The 15,495-nt window shown below is 37.9% G+C and overlaps 2 protein-coding genes across 2 annotated transcripts in view; one reads left to right on the top strand and one right to left on the bottom strand.

Moving 5' to 3' along the window:
• The window catches only part of LOC139735849 (SH3 domain-containing kinase-binding protein 1-like), a 98,741-nt gene extending 97,855 nt beyond the window's left edge, over nt 1-886 (top strand). The window contains exon 15 of the mRNA XM_071646595.1: nt 411-886. Coding sequence (XP_071502696.1) covers nt 411-559 — 149 coding nt within the window. The 3' untranslated portion in view covers nt 560-886. The remainder of the gene's footprint in view (nt 1-410) is intronic.
• A 13,275-nt stretch (nt 887-14,161) lies between these two features.
• On the bottom strand, nt 14,162-15,199 carry LOC139735848 (alpha-1D adrenergic receptor-like). The gene has a single exon (XM_071646594.1). It carries the CDS (start codon nt 15,197-15,199, stop codon nt 14,162-14,164), a length of 1,038 nt encoding a protein of 345 aa, XP_071502695.1.
• Nucleotides 15,200-15,495: the final 296 nt, after the last annotated feature.

Below are 15,495 nucleotides of genomic sequence, written 5' to 3'. Positions count from 1 at the left end.
TGCATCATCTGAGTTTTTACTACACGTTCTCGGCTGTTTTTATGTCCGCTCAATTCACATCACAGAGAGCTACTTGATGCACTGATCGTAAGGTGGTGCCATTTTACTTTGTACAAGTTGAGTCTTCACATAATCTAAAGCTACTTTGCTACGCGACACAGGGAGAGAGGAGAACAACCAGTGCAATCATCATCTGAAACGTCTGCGTCGCAAATCTAAAACTCCCTACCGACTCATTTGTGTCCTTGTTTCTTCGTGTGTATTTTATATCTGTGTATGTGTGTGGATTCAGTCGTGTGAATGCATGAAAAACAGGAAAATGAAATACCATTGTAACATGAAAGTAGAAAATGTCAGATGCGGCATAGTTGTGCTCCTAACTTCACTCGTCTCTTTCCCCCGCTTTGTAGGTCTGCATGACATGATAGCGGCGATGAAAAGCGAGTTCAAGAAGGAGGTGAAGAAGTTGATGACTGAGGTGGATGAGGAGAAGAAGCACCGGATGATGATGCAGGTGGAACTAGAACGGATAAAGAAACTTGTGATGGAGGGAGACTGATTGCCATGGTAACCACAGCCCCAGAGGATTTTTTTTTAAACTTCCGGATGAGAGAACGAAGCAAAGGGGATTTAAAGATTCTTTTTAAAAAAAGACAGAAACAGCTGCATCTGCCTAAGACTGATATTTTGCCTTCATCCTCATCACCATCATCATCGTCGTCGTCATCATCATCGTTGTCGTCCTCGCCTTCTTTCAGAATGAGCACAAAATGCTACTCAGCTATTTGACCGATCAGCCTACCGCCTTTACTGTATTGTCCACTTTCACCTTCCCGTCCCACAAATACACATGCTTGTCTTTGTGTGTGTATATTTACCCGAGTTTAAAAAGATGACATACATTTATATATATGTATATATGTATGTATATATATATATATATATGTATATGTATATATATATATATATGTATGTATGTATGTATGTATATATATATATATATATATATATATATATATATATATATATGATATTCATCTCAATATCACAGATACTCTTTGAGCATCTGGAATGTGGCTTGACGGAATCATTGAATGCCTTGTGCAGGCCCTATGAAATTCACACTCACAAGAGAAAAAAACCCAAATGTGTACATATCATTTCCTTAGCACAGTGATTTCATGGTCAATACATTTGTCATGGAGTAAAGGACAGTAAGGTAAATCCTAAGCAGGGAGATGTAATATACCTCTGGTATGAATAACACTCTGTTTCTTTAAAATTTATCACAAAAATCAAAGAAACGTGTCATTAACCTTCATCCATACAATTTAAGATGACTTCAGCTAACCAGATACGGTGGTGATGGTTTAAACGTGAAAAGATTCTCCAAGTAATAATCTTGAAGAAGAATGGTTAACATTACAGCGCAATATGTGTGGCAGTAGGACCAAAGCTTTACTCTACATCAATTTCCAGAGTGACCAAATTTGGTTTGTGTTTCATCCACACCTTAGATTTTGAATTATGTGCAGTGAATGTGTCTTTACAATGTGTCAGTGCATAGTTGGTTTAATCAACATGGCTATAAGTATTTTTTATAATTGTGAAGAAGACTTATTTTGCATATATTTGATCTGAATTATATTCTAGGGGGCTTTATGAGCTTATGATCTTGTACAAATCCATGATGCACATTTCTTGCTACTGATTTTTGTTTCAGAACATTTTGAGTAGTAAAATGGCCCCATATTTTTTTTTTTCAGAAAGATGAAATATTTATACTTTTCTTAGTATAGTAGGTGCACCATATGAATGCTAAAATGTCTGTTGTATTCATTTTTAAAACAAGAATATGTAACAATAAGTAGTCTGTTTCAAAAATTTTTGTGTGGATTGTGATATTTAATTGATTATCAGTCGTCCTATGCTTTCGTGCGTTTCGGGAAATTTAACAGTAAGTTTGCTAGGTATCATACAGCATGAGTTGCAGCACACTGGAAAGAAGTGAAAACATGCAGCAGTCTGTCCGTGCTGTTTCTAATGACACGTCACTCTCATTAATGGACGTATGCTAAGTTTACTGTTGTCATTCTATTACTTTTTCTTTTTGTTCGCTTCGTTGGAATGCATCTTCTGCGATGTGTAAGCAGATAGGATAATCCCCGAAACTCAAGCATCCTTAACTTTGGGCTATTCAATGGCCTACCAGTCTGTCTTAAGAAAAGGGCAGCCCCCTCCCCCCCCCCCCAAAAAAAAAAACACACACACACACATACACCTGACACTTACTGACAGTAGGATGTGTTAAAATCAAGATTTTTTTCATTAACAAGCCCTCCCAATCCGTGCACAAACTGCCGATTGTAGAAGAGAGTAATTATCAAAGTGGTATGCAAGCCTGACTTTTTCGCTTGTGTGAGGACCTAGAGTACATCTGACCTTGAGACCTGTAAATTCCGTAGGAAGCAAAGAGAATGAAATCTCCAGTTGGCAGACAAACTTAAGCTTTTTACATCTTTTGGCCATACTTGTTTTCAGTTTATCAAGTGCTGCCCAGAATCTGAGTTTCCTTTTCATCAATCAAATCCTTTCTGTCTTGCAATGAGACAATCCATGCATTATCTTAACTCTTCTCTTCAAATGCTGCTGTACAATTTCTCTTTCAAAGAAACTGACATTATCCAATGAGAGATATGCAATCCTAGAAATTATGTTTGTCCATAAATTCAGTATGGGGATATCATATCTGCCAGATGTTTCTATGTGGCAGGAATACCTCATTGTTTTGATTTATGTTTTGGGGGGGATGTTGTGGGTGAAGAAAAAAAGCTCTATATTTGTTGTGAATATTTGTTGGTTGTATTTGAGGTGTTGATGAAAATTCTTGCTTTTGCAAAATGTACTCCCATTTTTTTTTTTTCTGCTAGTTGTTATTAAGGAGGCCCGCCCTCATATTAGGACGTATTTCAGCTTGAGTCCTTTAAAAATCACCATACCACGTTTTACGTGAGAGCAGCATTTCACCTCGGAATACCATGACTCCTCCAGATTTGGGTAGGTGCAAATATTCCCGTGGGTGCATCAAACATATGACTACATTGTTTGTGCATACTGTCAGTCTTTCTCCATGTGATAACATTCTTGTCTTTCCATCTAGTCCCATTTATTCAAAGCGTAGTCCACACATTCGATTTAGGTGTGTGTAAACATCCCGCTTGTTGGCGGTCATTTCCACTGTTTGTTTCGATTATTTTTCAGCGCTTTCACTCCAGTTTACTCATTTACCTTGTTTCAGTGTAGTGTAGCAGGAAAAGTTGCGTCTGTGGTCTGTGATTTTGGCGGGCTGCTGTTGACCACATCATACCTCCCATTTTCAAAGTACAAATAATGAGAAAGAGAAAACCAAAAACTTATTATTTTTTTGCATGTCTCATTGGATTGTGTGATCATAAGGTATTACTTGACAACCTAGGTTTTTACGACTGGTTTTCTTACCATTGGGACCACACCAACATTTACATGTATTTAATAATGCTTCTTGAATTGCTTTCGTCATCCTATATATGGTCACACAGATACACATACATGCACACACACACACACACACAGGCGCGCCGGAAGCAGTTTTGGATTGGGGGGGCAAACATTGGAGGGGGCTCAAGATTAGACCATGCATATGTTACACAATATACACATACACACACACACACACACGCACACTCATCTATTATATATATATATATATATATATATATATATATATATATATGTGTGTGTGTGTGTGTGTGTGTGTGTGTGTGTGTGTGTGTGTAAAGTGGCGTACGGTGGGTCGAAACATGGGGGGAACCATAAAGTAAATTTGACGGTCTGTATGCTTGTGCGTGTGTGCGTGAGCAATAACGGGACTACAATACATTACGGAATGTGATACATTCAACAACGCAGTCATTGAGGAACATTGTAAGTTTTCCTTACATAGATTATGGAATGACGGTGTGTAACGATCGACAAATTATATACTGTCAGCAACATAAGGTGAATGGCGTAACAATAAAATGCGAGCGAGCGAAGCGAGCGAGCTTGAAAATTTTGATATTCTACAGTTCCAAAACTGGAGTTTTAATTGTAGCTATATATTTCGCTTTGGAAATAAATGGGGGCGCATCGGGCGCAACTGCTGGCAATTATTGGCAGCAACATAAGGAGAATGGCATAACGATTCAATGCGATCGAGCTTGAGAATTTTGACATTTTACAGTAAAAAAAAAACTCCCGTTTGTAGCTATATATTTCGCTTTGGAAATTAAGGGGGCATCGGTCGCAACTGCTGGCAACTACTGGCAGCAACGTTAGGAGAGTGGCATAACGATTCAATGCGAGCGAGCGAAGCGAGCGAGCTTGAAAATTTTGACATGTTACAGTCCCCAAACTCCCGTTTGTAACTATACCTTTCGCTTTGTAAATTAAGGGGGGGGCATCGGGCGCAACTGCTGGCAATTACTGGCAGCAACATTAGGAGAGTGGCATAACAATTCAATGCGAGCGAGCGAAGCGAGCGAGCTTGAAAATTTTGACATTATACAGTCCCCAAACTCCCGTTTGTAGCTATATTTATCTTTCGCTTTGGAAATTAAGGGGTGGGGGCATCGGGCGCAACTACTGGCAATTACTGTCAGCAACATTAGGAGAATGACATAGCGATTCAATGCGAGCGAGCGAAGCGAGCGAGCTTGAAAATTTTGACATTCTAGAGTCCAACAACTGCCGTCGTAGCTATGTTTTTCGCTTTAGAAATTAAGGGGGAGGCGCACCGGGCTCAACTGCTGGATGCGAGCGAGCGAAGCGAGCGAGCTTGAAAATTTTGACATTTTACAGTCCAAAAGCTGCCGATTGTAGCCATATTTTTTCCCTTTTATTCATATATATACATATTTATTTTATTTTCTTTGTTATTCATTTGTTTTTATTATTATTATTTTTTTTTTTTGGGGGGGGGGGCTTTTTGGGGGGGCAAAAATGCGTTTTGCCCCCCCACTTTTTGGATTGGGGGGGCGGCCGCCCCCCCTGCCCCCCCACTTCCGGCGCCTATGCACACACACATACACAACCCATTTATGCAGCTACACGTATACTACTGGGGACATGGAATGTCCCTCCTCTGGTCCTGGTCCTCAGAGAAGTAGTATATATATAGTAGAGGGGAAAACACTTTGGCCACCATAGTCTTTTGCTATTACTTCCTATTAACAGTTGTTTTCGCTACAAATTTGGACATTGTGTCATCTATAGTAAAGCCACAGGAACCAGCTTGTATGCATTGTGCCAACATACACACAAATTGCTAATGTTTACAGAGGGGCTATTACTGTCAATGATGGAAGGCAGAGGAAGAAGGCAGAGCTAACATTTTTCTGGGGGTATTAACCCGTTGAGGACAGGCTGATTTTGCTACAACACGTATAGACACGTGTCTGAGTATACTCAGGACTCGTCTTCAACGGGTAAATTGATTCATGAGTAGGATGAGATAAGTTGGTAATACCTCATGCTATTTTCTATACAAGTGCCTTAATAACAGATGTGTGAGGATTGCCAACTCTCCAACCTTCTCATAGTCAGTCTGAATCTGTTTTAAGATTGTGCACACAGCGGTGTTTAGCCAAAGGTGTACAGTATAACAGAAAATTACCCCCAGCTTCTCTGCTGAATCTTGAAAAGGGATTATACCCAAAGAAATGGGTGCCCCGTCCACTTCTGTCTTGTGCCAACTGTGGGCTACATGGAAATACTTATTGCCATATACCAATCTTTTAAAATGCATCCAGATGATGATCAAACATGCCATTCTGTTTTTAGTTTATCTCAAGACATTCACCTCTCAAAGAAAGAAAGAAAAAAAAAAAGGAGCATTCAGTATTAACCCGTTGTCTGTGGGAAATGCATGTTGTAGCAAAATCAGTCAGTCCTCAACGGGTTAAAGACAACACTGAGCAGGCATCATCGCAGAGTCAGCAAACGCAACTCACTTGCTCACTGAGTGGAATCCGTCTTTAAGGCACTGTGTGTACACTACACTTTTAAAGTGGAGTGGACAATCCTTACTGCTCCAGCAGCTGACCATTAGGGAGACAGTCGTTACCCGTAGGTGATGGCGCCGTAAAATATTGACGCCAAACACAGGGTCTACAATTGTGATTGATGAATGACCTCATTGAGTGTTTGGCAGTCAAAGCGAAAGTCTTCGTTTTTTATTTGTTTGTTTGTTTTTTGACAGGAGTCCATCATCCTTCAGAACCCATTAGGGAGCACCGCAGTAATATGAGTGTTTGTATTCTATGGTGGGCCCATATTTAATACATCACATCTGCTCAGCTGTTAAAGACTTGTAGTGCGCTATCAGAAGACGAGAAAGAAAGCAACAGCGCAAAGTACACAGCAGTTTGAAACTGAAGAATTTATATCACTCCCATGTGTGTTGTATATATATATAAATATATATATATATATATATATATATATGTATATATAAATATATGTAAGTGAAAATATATATATATATATATATATATATATATATATACAATCATGTGCTCACAGGGTACAGAAATTTTTGCTTTAAGATGTTTGCAATATGTTAGAAAGAAATAGCTTAACAAAGGAGTTTAATACAGTGGACTCCCGTTATAATGAAGTCGTCGGGACCGGCAGTTTTCTTTTGTTATATCGAAATTTCGTTATAACCGAACAAATAAACAATAGAAATACATAGAGCTGATAATGTTGCGGCCTGAATTTTTACTTTGTTGTAACCGGGATTTCGTTATAACCATGTTTGTTATAACGGGAGTGACTGTATGAGAATAGTTTTTTTGCTATTCATTATCTCTCAGTTCTGATGATCTGGCCCCCTTCAGATCACACTTGACACCCAATCTTTACATCAAAGCTGCGTTTCATTTCTAGTGAGCTATGTTCAATTTGTGCAACATCACATCATGGCTTTTGGGTGAATATTTTTGTCAAATTGTCTAGCTGCTGTGACGTGGGGTGAATTTCCAAATGGACATGATTGTTTTCCAGAACTATGGTCAGATGTCTGATTAATGTAAAACTAGGTGGCTATTTCATACAGTGTGATGTGCAGCAATGTTGTTCAGCAAATGATTTGTTTGCTTTTTTTTTAATCACATGACCGTGAACATTTAAATAACATTCAAGCAAATATTCCATTTTACATTGGTACTTCCAAGTATGCCCACAATCCAATATACACACACACTGACATATTTTTCCCCATCAAAGAGTGTACTAGTGTAAATGTGATAGCAGATGTTGTAAGCGATACTTTCTTTTTTTCTGTTCAGTGCCAAGAAAGGAGTTGCACATCGTGAGGATTAGCTTTGTTGTTCCTTAATGATGCCATGTAGTCTTTAAAAGTCTACAATTAAAGTGGAATGCTTTTATAAAAACCACAACTTTGTCTAACAGAGGAAAGCGGTATTGTGTTAACCTGTTCTTCATGTACTCAAGACGTGTAAATAAACAAATTGTAAATCGTACTTACTTTGTTGAGCATGATTAACTGAAAGTATTTGCATAATGGAATTTGAACAATCTTTCAAATTGATGCAGCGATGTGAGATATGTAAATTTGAAATGGCTACCAAATTGCAAATCAGTTGAATTTATGTTAACTCATTTCATTTCAGTTTAAGTCAGGTAAACCTTATGCTATGAATATTACTCTATATATCAGAAGAAAATTGTCTTTCATTCAGTAAATTCTCTTATCACTGGTGTGTATACTCGAATTTGTGGATATTAATTTTAATAAAGAACCAGAGGGGCTTTCAAATTTCCCCTTTGTTGAAATGCAGGCTTGTGGTTACAATTTGTGAATTTGTTTGTTGCATGAATTACTTAGTAGATGGTTGAATTTGCTATTTAATGAATTGGCTTGTGATGCCTTTTGAAAAAAAAAAAAACTCCCATAAGTCAAGTGTAAACTGCAATCATTCACCGAAAAATTTTCTGTTACATACCAATTCACATTTTTATTGATAAACCTGTTGAGCATGTTCTTAAGTAATCTTTAACGTGCATTCCCTCCTACCAGTGACATTTCATGAACAGTTAGGCTTTTTCTACATCAAAAGCACAGTAGCATAGTCCTCGTGTATAAAAAAAAAGAAAAATGAGTAATAAGTACTGCAGTGGAATGTCATCATTAAAGAGGTAATATATATTTTATAAACAAACCCTCTTATAAGAAGGTGATTTTGTGCCTCCCAACTCTTTATATTTCTTTGTTGTTGTTGTTGTTGTTTTGCTCTGATATAGTGAAGAAGCCTGATATAACAATGTAATTGTCATAATTTTAGGTGGTCCATGCTATATTGAAGGTCCCCCATAATGGCAATGATTAGCAGTGGTATTGAAATGCACAATGTGAGAATTTTAAGTTAATGCCTCAGCCCAATATGTGTTGACAGTAAATATTTATATACCTCCTCTCCCCCTAGTATACACCTGTTTCTATCTCTAAACATTGTGATCTTGTCCCGCTTTGTTGGTCAGGGTTTGTGTGTGTATGTGTGTGTTTGTTGTCCAGTATATCAGCTTTGATGGTCAAGTTTTTCCTACCCCCCCCCCCCCCCTCAAAAAAAAAGACAAATTATAATTGATGAATATGCATTTTCAGGATCATCATTCCTCCAATTTAAAGCTTGACCAAATTCTCTTCTGCAGAGTCATTATTCTTCCACCTTCTTCAAGTCTTACCCTTTTCATTTCATTCCTGAAAAATTCATTCCATTAGAAGTTTTTGCTTCATTTTGTTTTGTTTCACAGATTATTTTTCAATATTGCTTGTGGTGTAGATGCACATAGGTGTGTATACATTATCATGTAATATTGCTTATTGTATATGTGCCTGGAAATACCAGTGCCCGCGGCATCTCTGTATATCTTTGTGAGCATATTTTTGTCTTGCTATACCATTTACAACGTCAGTCTTACTGTCAAATATATTTTTATTTTCTATGGTATTGATTGTAATCCACAGCTCCATGTAAGTAGATTTCTGTGGCACATTTTATATGTCCCTTGTGTACCCACTGTTGTCTTAATCCATTTCTTGCAGTTTCATCGGCCATCCTTTTGTGTCCTACTGTTTCATGCCTCTCATTCTTCAATTGAAGGGTTTGTTTGCAAAAACCGATAAGTCCATTTTTGAAGATTTTGAAGTACGATATCTGTCATAAAGTACAAAATTATACCTTTTAAATGATACATTGGTCACTTCATGTAAAGGTATATTTTTTTAAGTTATGGTCGAAAGAAGCAAAAATTTTCTTATTATTCTCTTTATTTTTCTTGACCTTTAATCGCATATATCTCCATTTGGCAAATATGGACTTATCGGTTTTTGCAAACAAGCTCTTCAATTGCTTGTTCTTTTCTTCATTTTGATTATGGTTTGACTGTACTTTTTTCTGTCATCTCTTGTCATGATTTTTAAGAGATTGTTTGGGCTTACTTAGGGACATTATTTCAATGGTGCTTTGGTATTTCGTTATCAGGGTCATAGGTGATTCATTCATCAGATGTGTGGGTTTAAAGCTTGTGTGATGTGGATTTCAGATCTCCATAATTGTTATTGAAGATATTATGAACTCAAAGTGGATTGTTCAAAATTCTGATCACTATTCTTCAGTGTTTGAATTTTTGTGTTGTTCATATGTATATGTATCTTTTATTCTCACATCATCTGCTTTCAATAGAATTATCAAATACTTTATTCCATCCCAACATATTTTGTTCAAGAAATGAGACAGTAGAACTTTTTTTTTCACATTCCCCATGTCTTTCTGAATTTTTGCCATAAGATTTAAGTGTGCACATTACTAGATTTCACAGTTTGGTTAGGCCTTCATTTCCATGAATAAGAAGTTAATTTATTTGATTAGGGTTGAAAAATTGAACAGTAAGAGGAAATGTCTGTAATTTTGATCTCCACTCTGGTACACATTCACCCCGGTTATTTCATGTGAACAAGCATTTAAAAAGCAAGGAAAATGGAATACACTGCATGTCCTTGTGACACTTGAGACTTTGCATGCATCTTTGCAATGTAATTGATGCAGGGACTGTCAAGACTTTTGAAATGACAAGGAATTGAAACAAGATTGAAGTACTTTTCCTTGTGTGGTTGGTTTGAAAAAGGAAAAAGATAATGAAGTATCGACATTAATTGTGAAAAAAAAATATTAATGCAGTTTTGAAGTGATTCAATTTGTTGTATGTTGTTACTTTTGTTCCAAATAGAAAAAAAAACCTTCCTCTTTAGCCATAATCTCCCACATCCCCATTGATGTAGAAATACAAATTGTGTGTATATATATGTGTATGTGTGTGTGTGTGTGTGCCTGTATATATATATATATATATATCTACAGACATACATACCTACACATATGTGTATATATATATTTTTTCAAAGACAAAATTTACATTTGTTACATCATGGGGGACTGCTTGGGCGAAATCTATCATGCGTTCACCAGTAAAGGGTGCACTGACTTTCTTACAGTAATTCTTTTTTTTTCTGGGCTCTTTGGCCACAGTGGTTTACAACTTTGAGTTTACAGTTATAGTTATTAGTATTTTCATTATTGTTGATATTATTGTTACTATTTTTACTATTGATAATGTTATTGTGTGCATTCTGGTGAGTTGAACTGTACCGATGCCGTTTCCAGATATATACGCACCTTATCTGTATGTATTTTTGTCAGAAGTTTTTTTGATTTGAGAGTTTGTGATTATATCATATGCCTTGTGGAGGCTTGTATGAGACGTCTTGCAATGTATTCTTTCAAAACAGTTGTATGTACAGATGGTAATATGATGGATACGACTAATGAACATGTCATGTATTATTTAGAGACTGTATGTATTGAGAACATGTATGTCTAAGGGCAAGAGTTTTTAAGAGTGTATTTCTGTGTGTAATACAATATTGTAGAAAGGTTGTAGAGAAAATGTGAAGAAAGAAAAGAAAAGACCACTTGATATTATTACCAGAAAAGGAAACCTGTGTCATATCTATGTTTATTTCTACTACATGTTTGTGAAAGTGATTTAAAATTACATTGCATTACACACACGCTAAAAATACATTGTATACTGTACATAAAACTGAGAACACAATAACCTGCACTTTCGTATAGACCTACACAATGACATTTTATGTGCAACAAACCAAGTCCCACTAAGAACAATAGCTACTTATAATGCCATATAAAGTGTCTATCCATGTAATTACAGGAACCATTCCCTGTAAGCTAGGTTGGTACTAATCGATGGAAGCAATATACATGTATTCAAAAGAAAAAGATAAGTGAATTTCAATACACTTTATAGACTGAAAAGCAGCCTCCTGCTGAGTCCGGTACCATGACAAAAATGAAAATAAAAATGAAAAAATAAAAAATTGAAAAATGGGTGGTAGAAGGCTTCACGGTGCACCACGTATTCTTTCTGGAGTAAGTGAGTAAGAATACGTGGTGCACCGTGAAGCCTTCTACCACCCAACGTTCTACCACCACGGAAGCCTTCAAGGATTTCAACTTGAAAAATCCTTGAATTTTGCACTGTATCCAATGGGCAGCGATGTTTGCCACGCCCCCATTCAGTTACGCAAATTACATGACGTAATGAGGTTATCACCTCAGAGCTCTCCCTGTGCTTTGATGAAATAATGATAATAATGATAATGATAACAATAATTATTTATTTATTTATTCTCTGTTCTTTATACAGGGTAGTCTCATAAGTACATAAAACTGCTTTGTAAGAGAGACCTGTATTGCATAAAAAGATGAAAATACAGTTTACAATTTGAAACAAATTTTGAACATTACAGTGTTACAGTCCTCAACAGTACAATACATACAGTACAATACAATAAAAATATGATAAGTTAAAACAGTGATTGAAATATAAAATTGAATATGATATTAGATAAATGATATATAAAAATGTAAAGTTAAATCACATCTCACTTTCATAATAGTAATGTTTTTTTATTATTATGACCAGTAAAATATCAAAATATTGAAGGATCAATCTTTTGTGATCCATCATTATCCCCTTCTTATCCTTATTCCCACCCACCCCCTTTTCCGAAGAATACTTGCTGCAGCAAAATGTTTCAGTGAAAAAAGAAAGAAAAAATGTATACAGACGGCAAGAAGATATCCAATTTATAAGATTAAAAAAGATCAAAACTTTAAAATTTACACAATTTCTTAAAATGTTCAAACAACACAAAAGTTTGGACATAAATGAGTAGTGTTTGGTTTGGGTAAAAACTCAGATGGCAAGAGTATATCAGCATTAAAAATTAAAACTCAAAACTTACACATTTACACTATTTCTTAAAATTTTCGAACAACACAAGTTTGAACTTGAATAGGTATAAAACATATTGATACAATGTGCCTTGATTCGAAAATGTTGACCTCATACTCTGTATGTGGTTTAGAAATAAAAGGAGGATTGTTCGCAGCATATTGTGTCGAATAGTATGTTGGTCTTTTGGAAATAAGTTTCTTCATTAAAATACATAGTTGTGTGGTTATTACTAATTTCAAACATCATTATAATGCACAATGATTGAATGTAATCCGTTGCATTTGAGATAACAAACCTCTTCTGAATTATGAAAGAGCACTGATGTAACTCTCAGAGGATTTCAAAGTTTATTTTGATGAAAATTTGTTTTGAAATGGCCGAGATATCCAAAACAAAGTGATCTTGATAAAAGATGGGACCCACCTTTTATTAGGATTGCCTTGTTTTTCTTTGTTTTTCGATATCTTGGCCTTTTCAAAAGCAATTTTCATTAGATAATAAACTTTTAGTTCCTCTCATAAGATTCTGTTCTCAAGTGGTTACCGAGTATCTCACAAGTACAGTAGTTGAAAGATAAATCCTGACCTCAACCAATACTATACCTTCCCTTGACAAAGATTTCAATCAGATAACATCGATGGCTTATCTATTACATGTATCCATATGTGCTTTTTAGCCTCCACTGAATGTGTTCTGACTTTGATAAAGGCTAATTATAGGCGCTTGAACTTTACTGTGAAAAGGTAACCTTCAAATGTATCTGTAGTAAGTCTTCCCGTTTGAGGCTGTTTATTGTTTTATCAATATATCGCAATTATACACGCGAATAATCTTTACCATAATTATTAAGCAACAATAACAATCACTTTTATGACATTGCATATACCATGTAATCTCGAGACTAAGTGGTTTCTCAAATACGCCTTCTGTGCAGCACAGTAGGCCTATAACAAGCCAATAGGTCCACGGTATCGACACCTGTAGGCCTTCTACATTCTTCTCCCTGGTATCGTACATAATTTATCTCTGTACGCGTGTCAATGTTTTATGGACAGGGGGGGGGGGTGGTGGGGTCCAGGAATTCCGTAGTTGATTAAAGGGGGGGGGGGTGCGCCTTTGCAAAATTAAAGGGGGACGCGCCCCCTTTTTTTCTCTTCATCTCTTTTGTTTTAACAAAGAATAAAAGGGGCGCGCCCGGGTCGCCCCGCCTGGATCCACCACTGATGGACATTACACATCATGAGCAAAAACCAAACTCCCGCACTTCCCGCTGGGTATGTATCAGCGGGGTCATCCCACTAGACCGACACCCACGAGTTATACAGCCCAAGAGTTCGACATTGAAAACAGGTCCATGAGTCATCACAGCTCACGAGTCATACAGCCCATGAGTTCGACACTAGGCAAATAAAGCCCAGGAGTTCGACACTAGGTAAAACAGCCCACGAGTTCGACAGATCCAACACGGGGCTTAATGTGTCGGTCTCGTGGGCCTTGTTAGCTTAGTGTCGAACTAATGGGCTGTATGACTCGTGAGCTGTATAACTCATGGGCTGTATGACTTGTGAGCTGTATGACTCGTAGGCTGTATGACTCGTGGGTCGTGGGTGTCGGTCTCGTGACGTGCACCCTGTATCAGCAAGTACAAAATACCGTACTGATAGGGTTTGAATGTTGGTGCCATGACCTAGCAGTCAATCATCAAAATGGGTTTTGTTTGTTTGGGTTTTTTTTTTCTTAATTAGGTCCTGCAATTAACATGAACGCTGTGCGAAGGCTCGTTGATTTCGGACCAGCGCAAGCGCAAAATGCACTTAAAGGCATGCCTGAAAATGGGGTGTTTCCACGCGTACACTAGCGGATTCAGCCCGCTGTTCAATGTGATTATTGCGATGATGATGGCACTTTGTTCCTGATCTCCGGGTAAAACGAGAGTGAAGATCGATGGAGACACGCAGAGGAAAAAGAGCACGATGATGACCAGCATGTTCACCGTTATCTTGGATTCAATATCTCTCTGGCGCTTGGCAAATCCCGCCGGTTTGGCCATCTTTAACGTTGAACATGCCTCTTTGGTCTGGTCGGACTCCTCTTGGCTTGCCGTTCCTGCTACTCCAGGATCTGGTAGCGAATGCTGCTTCGATGCAGCAGTGAGTTTGCGCAGATGGTTCCGGACGTGCGCGTAAATGCGCACATACGAAGTGACGATTGCAATGAGTGAGAGGAGAAGCCACGCGCCTCCGAGGAAGCTGTACGATTCGCCGGTGGCGTGCGCGCAGATCCCTTCGTAGCGTCCAAAAGTGGCGACCCCTGACATTGCAAACGCTAGAGTTACCATCGATATGGCGCCATAGAGCGTGACCATCATGATCGCAATGTTTCTCTTCGTGTACACCGCCATGTACTCCTCGCGCGTCTTCGTAATCATGAAGAACCGGTCGACGGCAATCAGTGCCAGCGTTGCGACGCTTATGCCAAGGAATATGTAGAGGCCGATCGCGGCGACCGTGCACACGACGCCGAAAGAATCTGACTCGCTGACGTTCAGGAGAGACAACACTTGGACGATCAGCAACAGGCAATTCAGTAAATCCGTGACAGCTAGTCCGACGACGAAGATGTTGGTTGAAGTCCGTAACTGGCGCGAGAGAGCAACGGAAGCGAGAACGAGAATATTTCCAAAGGTACCAAGGAGTATCGTGGTTGAGAATATGCACCCCGCTACGACAGTTTGCGCTCGGCCTATCTCTGCGCTTGTGTTGGCCGACATATTCGCCATCTTTGGTAGATTTGGACGTACTCGGAATGGTCTAATTCGAGAAAGAGAGAAAAAATATCGCAACAAACTTGGATATCGGATGATTTATGACATACAGATGCAAACACATATAACTTGTACACAGTATTGCATAGTGTGTAAGCAGTCAAACGTGTCAATAACGACTACCTATCAGAAAAAGAGTAGCCAGGATAGATAAAAGACCACTTTTATCTTAGACAGGTTATAATGATTGAGAGTTTTTTCTTATTTTTTTTTTTCATCTTGTTTAGTAGGCCTCTTAACCGTCATGGGGG

The sequence above is a fragment of the Diadema antillarum genome, unplaced genomic scaffold (assembly GCF_040938485.1).
Source record: "Diadema antillarum isolate AM-2024a unplaced genomic scaffold, OU_Dant_1.0 seq00000604_RagTag, whole genome shotgun sequence".
NCBI classification, from domain to species: domain Eukaryota; kingdom Metazoa; phylum Echinodermata; class Echinoidea; order Diadematoida; family Diadematidae; genus Diadema; species Diadema antillarum.
This window is presented reverse-complemented; position numbering and strand designations above follow the sequence as displayed.